Here is an 11160-nt window from a genome sequence, read left to right on the forward strand (position 1 = left end):
TATGCTCCCCTCTAAGTAACTATTAAGTTCAGTGAAGAGCTCTGATCATTTTCCCAGTTATTCTGTAAAAGCTATATGACAAAAAGGCATCATAAGGACTAAACTACATAACAATCAACAAAGATGCTTTAGAGAATTTGCTGTGTTCTGCATCCCTTGAAGAAAAGCATACTTCAAAATCCATGTGTTTGATACTTAAATTCTTTTATTATTGAAATTTAAAAACATGCACTACTGAAAATACAAAACATAAAATTTGATGTAATGCATAAGTGTGTTGAAGTTATTACACTGCAGGTTGTCCTAATACATGGGCCAGTGGGTACAAACACCTCATCAAGTGACAGTTCATACTGTTTTTTGTTTTTTTTTCCAGGAGCCTTCAATTCCTTTTCAAATCAGGCTTTTCTCTTATCACATGGTCCCTGAGGCCTTTTGAGGGCAAGGACAACAGCATGCTAGACCCCCACAGAAATGGGAATTTGCATCATTTGACTATCTGTGTTGTCACTTAGCTTGACACTTGGGGCCATTACCCCTTGCTGCTTAGGAAAGCCCCTCCTTATCTGATTCTGCCACCTTAAAGAAAAAGAGCAAACTTTTGTCCTGGATGAGAAAGAACTCACAGAGGAGGAAGTGGCCACCACTACAGCGGAGGAGGAAGAGATGATGACCTCCTCTGTAGAGTTGGGAGCCTTAGAGGGATCAGCTGGCCACAGCCTTGGATTACAGCTAATAGAAATAGCGCACTAGAATAGTGAAGAAAAAGACTCCTTATAAGCTATTCTCATGCCCTGGCCCCTGCGATTGAGCTGTGTCACCAGTCAGCTCCTCCTTCTAACATCATTCATTGGCTGAGCAAGTGTGATGGTCAAACTGCAGCCCAATGATTGTGCAAGCCCAATGAGTTTCCCTGGCTCTATCCACTTCCACTAGCCAGGTAGGTCATAGCCCCTAATAGACCACTTGCATTTCCAGAATCCTAGCTTTACTGATGAAAATGTCCTTGGCACCTGCTGCCAATCCCCCAGGCTTAACCTGAAAAAGTAAAAATATCAATAATCTGTCTTTCCAAGTATCCTCTTACACCCACCCAACTTGAATTCACCTTTTGATATGAGCTATGAACTTGTGATAAAACCCAATCAAGAGACACACTGGGAGAAAAATACACCAATCTACCTACAGGGCATATCTTACTGTAGTGTTCTTTTGAATGAATTTTATGTTCTGCATTTCTGCTTCTATTTTGCAAATATTGATAATGACACTCACTCCTTTAAGATTGGAAAATACAGCCCTAGCCAGTTTGGCTCAGTGCACAGAGCATCCATCAGCCCAATAACTGAAGAGTCCTGGGTTCAATTCTGGTCAAAACCTTAGTTGCAGGCTCCAACTTACTCAGGGCTCCCGTGGGAGGCAACCAATCAATGTGTCTCTCATATTGATGTTTCTCTCTGTCTATCTCTCTGCCTCCCCCCCTCCCACTCACTCTAAAAATCAATGGAAAAATATCCTCGAGTGATTTTTTCCAGCATATATCTGAATTGGGGACCTCTGTGGCAGTGAGTCAGGTACACCATATTTATTATAGTCTTTGTTTCGGCCCTGGCATATAAGTAAATCTGCTGCCATTCCCATTTTTTGATGTATGCAAAAATCTCAGAAATAAAACAAAAGTATTCTAAACATTGCAATATGATGGCTAAGAGCAATCAGCTGCTTCCTGATTTTGTATAAATCCTAACAACCTAAGTATCCAAACATTTGTAATTGGTTATGGGTTGTAAAATCTTTACATTTATAGATGTGGTGGTGGTGGGGGGGGACTATTGTTAAGTAGTGATAAAAGCAAAATACTAAACTACATATGGTGGTGAAGTATGGTAGCAATCATACTTAGGTAAAAACTGCTGTTTGAATTTTAACCCTGCTATTCTGGCTTCTGCACTCACTTACTTGCTTAAACAATAGGGTAGTTACTTCAGCTCCAGATTGAGACCTGGAAACTCACAAAGGTTATTTTCCTGTGCCTGTGGACCAGAACCACAGAAGATTGATTCCCACTGACTCAGTAGCTCCAGGAGTTAAAATTGCAGATAACCTTTAGAGATTATTAACTTTGTTCAGTTCTGCTTCTTCATTCCAATGTCCCCCCCCCCCCCCTGCGGGCTGTTTCCAGCATTTAGAATTTAGAATTTAGAACAAAGGAAAATTATTGTGGTTTGAACCTTTAAAAAGTCTGGCTAGACCTGAAATGGCGCGGTCATGAGGGTGGCCACCTGCATGTGGTGCCCTCGCGGCCGTCCTGGCCAGTTCAATAAATCCTTGCCTGCTTTTTTTTTTTTTTTTAATCAATTAGCAGCCTCCGGTGGTCTTATTTTTGACTCCAGGGTTTGACCCCACAACAGTGGGATTTGGGAAAATCTATCATGTAATTTCATTACCTAGAGGCCCATGAATTCCCAAATCCTGTCTTCCTCCTAACACATCTCTTTCTTGTAAGGTCTTGAAGGAAAATAAACACATGTGGAAAAGGAAACGGCAAATGTGAAATAAAATAGTACTTTAGTATTTATTGTGATTGTGCCTTTGTGCCCAGAGCAAAACCTCTGATAGACTGAGTTTATGGGTCCTCCTCCTCACACCAATTTCAAATCAAAATCTTAAGATTGAATTACCTTGTAAGCAACTGCACGGTATAGAAGGCTTGAGAGAATGATCTTACCTATAAAAAAAAAAACAAAAATAAGCCCAACTTGGGAGTGTGACCTCCTCCCCAGTCAAGATGGAGCATGGACCTGTGTCATTTTCCCATCCTGCTCTTGGAAGTGAAAGCAACACCTTATATAGAAGTCCTTTCTGAGTGAAGTAACCCTGCCCTCTGCCCTCCCCCTCTCATCCTTCCTGCCCCCCCCATCCTTGTCATTCTTCACTCTCCTCCCCAGTCCATTCCTCCCCTTTCCCCATTCTCCTCTCAACCCCTCTCCCCACCTGCCTTCCTCCCCCATTTTCCTTTCCCTTCCTCCTCCCTCCCACCCTCTTCCCCTTATACTTCCCTCCCATTTCCTTACTCTTTCCTCCTCCTCACTCTACTCAACTCATTCTCCCCTCTCCCTCTCCACTTTCTCTTATTCCATCTTCCTCCATTTTCCCTCCCCCTCCCATCTCCCCTTGTCTTCTTTCTCCCTTGTCTTGTTTCCTCCCCAGTCCCATTTCTCTGCCTCTCCCCCTCCCATTCACTCTAAAAATCAATGGAATTTACAGGGAAATGTAGAACAATGTTATAATAGTTATATTTTAAAACTCCATTTTCCTCAGTATTTTCTACTTCTTCTATAATAAGCACTACTTTTTGTAATCAGGAAATAAAGTTAGATTTTTACAGCCTGATACACTTTATTTGACATTTATTTATTTTAGGTTGCAATAGAAGTACATGAAAAATATCAAATGATGTAAAGTGATCATTTTCAGTGAAAGGCAAAGTAGAGCATATTACAAATGTTTTTAGTAACTTTACAATTACACAGCATAAAATGAGGAAACTTTTTAAAATACTTTGTCATATTAACACCTCAGTGGTAAACAATTACTTCATTGTGATTAAATTTATAGAACACTCACATAAATAAAATCATAGTCATATATATATAGTCTGGATGGACATTCTTAAATGTATGCTAATTTTTTGCAAGCAGTCAAATTTCACAATGCACTGTTCTAGTTAATATAAGTACTGTATTTCTATAGCAAAATAATGAAGGCACAGCTAGTGCAAGCAGATTCAAACCCTTAGACTTATGGGCTGGAAAAAATAACAACACTTGCATTGGTACTTCAGGAATATTGTTTTGTTCAAGTAAATGTTTGTCTCAGTTAATTCTGACAGTTTTCACAGATACATTCTAATAGGAACATGACAAAAGGACTTCACAAAAATAAAAACTCTGTAGCACCAAATTAACATGCTTTAAATAACTGACAGAAGTTTACAGGTTTTGGAGAATATCACACTGCAACAAGCTATATAGAATAAACTGATACTTAGACACTTTAAGATAATTTTTTAGACTACTAAGAAAATACAAAAACACAAGATTGTAAGGAATACTAGTAATGAGGTGATAGAGCAGGTTTCACTTCTTCTTGAACTTTTGAGATCTTGAAAATTCTTTCAGGCAGCCTCTTTATTTTCGGTATTTCCTGTTTCCATAATCTTTACTGTTGTAATAGATATGCTTGACTTCTCCTGTAAAGTAATAGATTGATTTCAGAATGACATTATCATGTAAAATTTGACCAATTTCAAAGTCTTCATCAAGGATAGCATCTTGTCGTGGCTCCAGCTTTCCAATCTTAGGAATCTCAGGAGGGCTAAAGAAATTGAAGAATGATGAATTGGGAACCACTCTTGGCTTGAATTCAATTTCTCCAGTGGCAGTTGTGCGACTGTAGGTGGTTGTCAAGGTAACATCCTTTCCTCTTCTCCAATCTATCTTACAGCCTTTGCAATCATAGATTTCCCATCCCCAAGTGAAGAAGGGATCATTGTAATCTGGCTTTGACTTTATTATATATGTCTTGGTCAGCACCTCATTTCTGAAGTATGGATTGGGCAGAAAATAAAAATTAAATGTGTAACTTATAGGCTGGCCACGTTTTGAGAACTTCAGGCTAATATCTGACAAGAACTTCAGTATGGGCTCATCATACTTCTGAATCAAGGGCCCGAGCTTGTCAACATTCTTTAAAACAGTCAGCCAATAGTTGGGGATGCCTTTAGGATCTTCTTTCTTAGGCTTTCCCTTTCGAGCTCTTTTCAGATTCACTCTTTCTTTAGGCCTGACCTCATGAACTCTCTTAGGAGCCTCTTTTATTGCAGCCCTTTCCTTACCCTCTGCTGCTTTAGGCTGTTCTTTCTCTTCTGCCTTTGCCTGGGGGACTTCTTTAGGATCTTCATTTACTTCAGTCTTTGCCTCCAGATCTTTTGACTGGGCTTTTTCTTCAGCCTTTGCCTCAGGAATTTCTTTAGGAACCTCCGTATCTTCAGCCTTTACCTCGGGTTTTTCTTTAGGATCCTCTTCTTCCTCACCCTCTAAGGCAGGCATTTCACTAGGGCTGTCATCCTGCACCTCTTCATCACTGCTGAACACCTCATCATCTGAATTCCATTCACATTCTTCTATTGTGGGTTCATATTCTGCATTTATGATTTGAGATCGCCGATCATATAGAGGCTTATTGAGATCGGCATATTTTCTTTCAAGATCATGAATTGCCTTTAAGAATAGGGCGTCTACCTTGTCACATTCATCTTGAATGTTTCTGAGCGCCTGCACACGATTTCGAACCGCCTGTGGCAGCCGATCCACAAAACTGTTACCCGATGGAGCCCGCCGCGCCCTTCTACAAGGCTCAGGTACCCTCCTCTTTCCATATAAACCGCTGAGACTATTGCTGCCGCTGGTGCTGCTGCTGCTGCTGCTGCCGCTGCTGCTGCTGCTGCTGCTGCTGCTGCTGCTGCTGCTGCTGCTGGTGCTGCTGCTGCTGCTGCTGCTGCTGCTACTGCTACCAGTGCTGCCGCTAGAGCTACTGCTGTCAGATTCTTCCCCGGAATCACTAGACAAGCTAGCCTTCACCTCTTCAGCGACCCCCTGGGCGGCAGGTTCCGAGCTAGCCTTCACCTCTTCAGCGACTCCCTGGGCGGCAGGTTCCGAGACCATGTTAAGATCCGTTTCTGCCATTTTGCAAGCCTGCAAACCTCTTAAGGTGACAACTACCGCTGAAACCACGCGCCCAGAGAAGGGCAGAAAATGACTCACGGATGGTTGGGTGGCGGAGGCTCTGGATGAGAAGGCTGTGCGGCAACTGCAGCAGTAGCGCAGGGCTGGCGGGCTGGACAGCAGGACAGTGGCGATCTATCGCGTGAAGGTAGCTAGCAGTGGCAGTGGAGACCTGTGCTAGAGCAGCGGTGACAACGCTCTCCCGGTCTCCACAGCGGCGGACAGAGGCGTGAGGCAGCTGGATGGTGCAGTGTGAAACCCTGAGATCTCTCCAATGTTTTGATCGCAATCCCCTTCCCCTTTCAGTGCTACCTCCCGGTTAATTTAGTTCCCAGTGTTCCTTTAGCTAGCACCTCATTTGCTGGGCATGCTTGATTGACAATAGCTAAGCCCAATGAATGACCAAACACTACTCCCCCCCCCCTCCAGGCTCCGCCCACCTTCCCAGATGCTCCTTGGTAGCTGAGGCACACACCCCTGGAAGACGTTTTTCCCCTCAAAATTCTATCTTTATGGTTTTATAATTTTAAAGGAAACGCTTAGATAAGTGGTAAAAATACTAGCCATTGTTTCTAACAAGGGAAGAGGAGTATCCGCCTGTCCGCCCATCCAGAACTCCTGTTTGGCCTCTCACAAAAATCTGTTTTAAAACAATTGGATGAAAATACTCCAAATGGCATCATTGGGCAGTGTGATTATGTATGCTTTTAAAAATCTCTTTACCGAAATATTCTATAAGCTTGTATTTTTACACTGAAAATAAAGGGGCAGTCGTTTATTGTGGCAAAGGAGGGAGGGGCTAGAAAGCAGGCATATTGCATTCCACATAGCAGTTTTAATAAGTGCTGTCTGTGATGTTTGGCAAGCCTGGTTTATATCCATCTACAAGGTTTGCGAACCCCTGTTGCCGTGAGTCAGTTACACCATTTTTACTATATTTCTCTTTTTAAGCTGACATATAATATACCCCAACCTTGCTGATGACTTGCCTCGTAGCCTTTCTCAATGCTTACAACAGCCTTGTAGATAAAATAAAAGAGTATTCATTGTTAGGTGGTATTATTTAAAAGCAGACTGTTTGTTCTATACTTTTTTGCAGCAGTTTTTAATTCCCGGAACAGCAGGATAGGAGTGGGATTTGTGCTAGTGAAAGTGCATCCTCGATCAGGGTATACTTTACAATGTCTTCTGCCACCAATTTCCTTCTAACATTGTGAATTCTAGCCAAACTGCAGTATGATTTACAAGTCCATTAATATGTGAATAAACTTTTGCAAAATGAACTTTAAAAACAGGTATGTGTTATTTTTATTTACAGGATTCTTTTGTGCTACAGAACAACTCTCTTGGTACAACCCAAAAGACCAGTGTTTACTTTTCATTGAAAGGTAAGGAACATATTTTAGCCCATTTTTATGAATGATAAAATTACCTATCTGTATATGAATAAAATTTCACAGGATATCATCTTTTAAAGACTTAATTGGAAGATATTTTGATATTTCTATGGAAGCAGAAAAGTCCACATAGATGATTTGATATACTGATATAGAAAATAATATTCACATTCACTATCTAAACCTGCTCACAGAATACAAGTAGTGAATCAAAAAATAAAATGTGTTGAATTATCCATTTCAAATGAGTAAATATATTAAAGTTAGATTAACCTTTATGTTATTTTTTATTATAGGATTTGTGCTTTGTCATTTAGTCATCATAAGTTAGGGAATACTTTTATTTTCTATTTTGTAAATTAATTTTATTGCTTATTTCTGATTGTCAAAGTATATAAGCATTTAAAATATATAATATAGAAAATTTCAATGATAGTAAAAATATAGTCTTAGCAACCAAATGATAAACATTGTTAGCATTTTGATGCATGTCCTTCCAGAAATATCTTTGTACATATACACACCAGCCTATTTAGATATGCTGTTTTATCTATGTGACATCACATTATATTTTGCAATCAGCTCATTTATTGATTAATTTCAGCTATATTTTCATGGTAAATGATCAACATCTTATTTTAAAATAGATTCATATTCCATGGAAATATTTACCTCAATTTATTTGACCAGATTCCTGTTGTAAGGCAGATACTTCCCACACCATGTGTCCACTAACATACATATTTTTTCCTGTTATTTAAAAAAAATTAGTTCTGCATACTTACTACACAGGCTTGTAACAATTAGTCACAGGATGAATTTCTAGAGATAGGAGTGCTAGAATAAATTGTACATTCATTTTTTCTTTGATACATATTGCCAAACTTCTCCACAGAAAAGTTATCTCAACTTACAGTCACAGCAAGAATGCATATGAGCTAATTTATTTAGTCATTCAGCTAATATATTTTTGTGGCTACCATGTGCCAGACGCATGTGGTAGAAGATGGCGATATAATGGTGAATAAAATTTACTATGTGTGTATTCTTTCATTTCATACTATTACTCAAAACATATACTATGGAAATCAGTGGGTTTATGCCACAAATATTGTACTATAACTTATTCTTATTTAAATGATGAATATCTATTTTAATGAATGCTCTTATATTTTATAGTACTTTAATGGTTTAAAATGCATGTTAAATTTTGTAACATCAGGAATTAGTATTTTACAGTAAGTACTGTGTCATATATATATATATATATATATATATATATATATATATATACATATATGTATATATATATTATTAGACAGCTAATTTTTTAGTGCCATTTATTTTATAATCTTATTATCTTACACTTATTTGAAAAATATCACTTTTATCATATTAATTGAATTGCTTGGTTTTGTTTCTGATTTTTCTTTTCTTATTTGTTGGCCATAATGTTTTTGCAAACAATTAATGAGGCATTTTTTACTAATTTTATATTTTGTCAAAATTATATACATTGGAAAAAGTCAGATAGTACATTGAAATTTACATAAGAAATTAAAAGTAACTCAAAACAGCCCTGGCTGGTGTGGATCAGTTGGTTGGAGCTTCCTGTGCACTGAAGTGTTGCCAGTTCGATTCCTGTCAGGGCACATGCATAGGTTGTGGGTTCAATGTTTATCTCATACATCATTGTTTCTCTCTCTCTCTCTCTCTCTCTCTCTCTCTCTCTCTCTCTCTCTCTCTCTTTCTCTCCCTACCCCTCTCTCTAAAATCAGTAAAACATATCTTGGGATGAGTATTAAAATAAAGTAACTCAAAAGACACAGAGAGGAGATCATTACTCACATTTTTAATGAATATCACCAAATTAACTTGTCATTATTATGTATTTGTATTTCCTAGATTAGTGATAAGATTAAATTTTTATTGTTTATTTGAGCATTGCTTTTTCATATCCTTTGCTTGTTTATCACTGAAATAATAAATAAATTAATTGATGGTGAAATCCTAAAGATAAAATAATTTTGGCCTTGATTTGAGGCAATTGTGACTCTTAGAAAATACCCTTTTCTAACTTAATGATATTGGACAAATATGGCCCAATTACAGCTTTCATTCTAAAATTATCTATTCAGAGGGTTGTTTAGATGCTTGTCAAAGATTAGTACTTAATCACTTAAACTGACACAGAAGAGTTTAGAGTGGAACAGAGAATAAAAAGAGATAAAAACTTGGGAAAACCTCATACAAAGATAATACATTAATAAACTATTCAGATTTTCAGTTTGGAAGTATTTTTTTCATAAGCCATAGAATATATGTTACTTCTAACCACAACAGTCTATTTTTAAAAATATATATATATTCAATATTTATTTTATATTAGTTTCAGGTGCATAGTATAGTGGTTAGACAATCATATACTTTACAAAGTGTTCCCCCCAATATTTCCAGTACCCACCTGACACCATATATAGTTATATCAATATTATTGACTACTAGAGGCCCGATGCAAGGGGCTCAGCCCCCGCCGCAGCAGTGGCTGCCTCGGCCCCCACCGCTGCAGCTTTGTCCAGGAGGTCGTCTGTAAGGCCATCAGAAAGGACATCTGGTCTAATTAGCATATTATGTTTTTATTATTATAGATATTTTCTATGCTGTACTTTGCATCTCCATGAGTATTTGTAACTACCAATTTGTACTTCTCAATTCCTTGAACTTTTTTACCCAGTCCCCCAACACCCCTCCCCTCTGGTAACACATCAGTCTGTTTCCTGTGTTTGTGAGTCTGTTTCCATTTTGTTTGTGCCCAAAACATTAATCTAAAAGAATATACAGGGTTGGGCAAAGTAGGTGTACATTTGTGAGTACATGAAACAGTTTGTTTTTGTATTATTATTGATTTCTTAATTATTGTATTATTTATTTGTCTTATTATTAATGTTATTATTTTGTATCCTTACTTACGATTTATTTTTTAGGTAATGATGACTGGTAACTTAACCTACTTTTGCTCACCCCTGTATGCACCCCTATGTTCATTGCAGCATCATGTACAATAGCCAAGCTATGGAAGCAACCCAAGTGTCCATCAATAGACGAGTGGATAAAAGCTGTGGGACATATATATCAGTAAAATGGAATATTACTCAGCCACAATGTTCTACTTTTAATGTATATGCCCTACCTTAAGAATCTAGTAACACACGTATTTTGTAGCTTTTTTCAGTTTATTAGTTAATTTTATAATGGCAGGCACCTCTTTAGGTACAAAGGAAAATATGTATTTTCTTCATATAATGAATTTATGCATACTACCATATATTTTCTACCATGAATATTTTATAATAATTAGTTCTAGCACAGACAATATTCTTATTTTTTCATAAGGCTATCTATAGATTACTTGCATAATCTCATATGGTCTCTCTTGCATTATTTTATGTTTGGGTGGGTTAAATGTTCATACTTCTATATGAGATGATGCTTAACACATAATCTATTGGTATATTCAGGCTGAACATGACTCATTGACATCGTAAACATTCCCTGTTATGAACATATACACAATTCTACCCACCACCCTTGCCTCACAAACACACATATGTAGTACGTAGTGACAAGTGCTGCAGCAATATCTTTTGTTGTAGATATTTAAGAAGCCAAGCATTGCGAGTTCATTTATATTTTGACTTATTTTTATGTTACTCTTTTTTGTTAGTTTATTTAGATAGTTTTTATCTGATTACACAAGTTAATTATTTTAAATTCAGTTTTATTTAAGTATAATTGGTACAACTGTACATAAAATGTACAATCTGATGTTTTAATAAATCTGTATACCTGTGAAGTCATCACCGCAGTCAAGATAATGAAAATTTTCATCATCTTTGAAAGTTTCTTCATGCCCCTTTGTAATCCCTCACCACATCCCTATGCAACAACTGTCTAATCTCTGTTTCTATAGATTTGTT

General features: G+C 37.6%; 1 protein-coding gene across 1 annotated transcript; it reads right to left on the reverse strand.

Moving 5' to 3' along the window:
• Positions 1-4190: 4190 nt before the first annotated feature.
• On the reverse strand, positions 4191-5747 carry NAP1L3 (nucleosome assembly protein 1 like 3). The gene is made up of 2 exons (XM_008157305.3): positions 5688-5747; positions 4191-5642 (listed from the first exon to the last, which is right to left on the reverse strand). Exons 1-2 carry the CDS (start codon positions 5745-5747, stop codon positions 4191-4193), a joined length of 1512 nt encoding a protein of 503 aa, XP_008155527.2.
• Positions 5748-11160: the final 5413 nt, after the last annotated feature.

Source organism: Eptesicus fuscus, chromosome 1, assembly GCF_027574615.1.
Source record: "Eptesicus fuscus isolate TK198812 chromosome 1, DD_ASM_mEF_20220401, whole genome shotgun sequence".
Lineage (NCBI taxonomy): Eukaryota > Metazoa > Chordata > Mammalia > Chiroptera > Vespertilionidae > Eptesicus > Eptesicus fuscus.

What these genes read in the sequence shown, in the direction of transcription:
- NAP1L3 (XM_008157305.3), bottom strand. Translation starts at nt 5,747, where the DNA reads ATGGCAGAAACGGATCTTAACATGGTCTCGGAACCTGCCGCCCAGGGA. An exon ending in CCCAGGGAGTCGCTGAAGAG is followed by an intron (nt 5,643 to 5,687) that starts GTGAAGGCTAGC and finishes GTCGCTGAAGAG; the next exon opens with GTGAAGGCTAGCTTGTCTAG.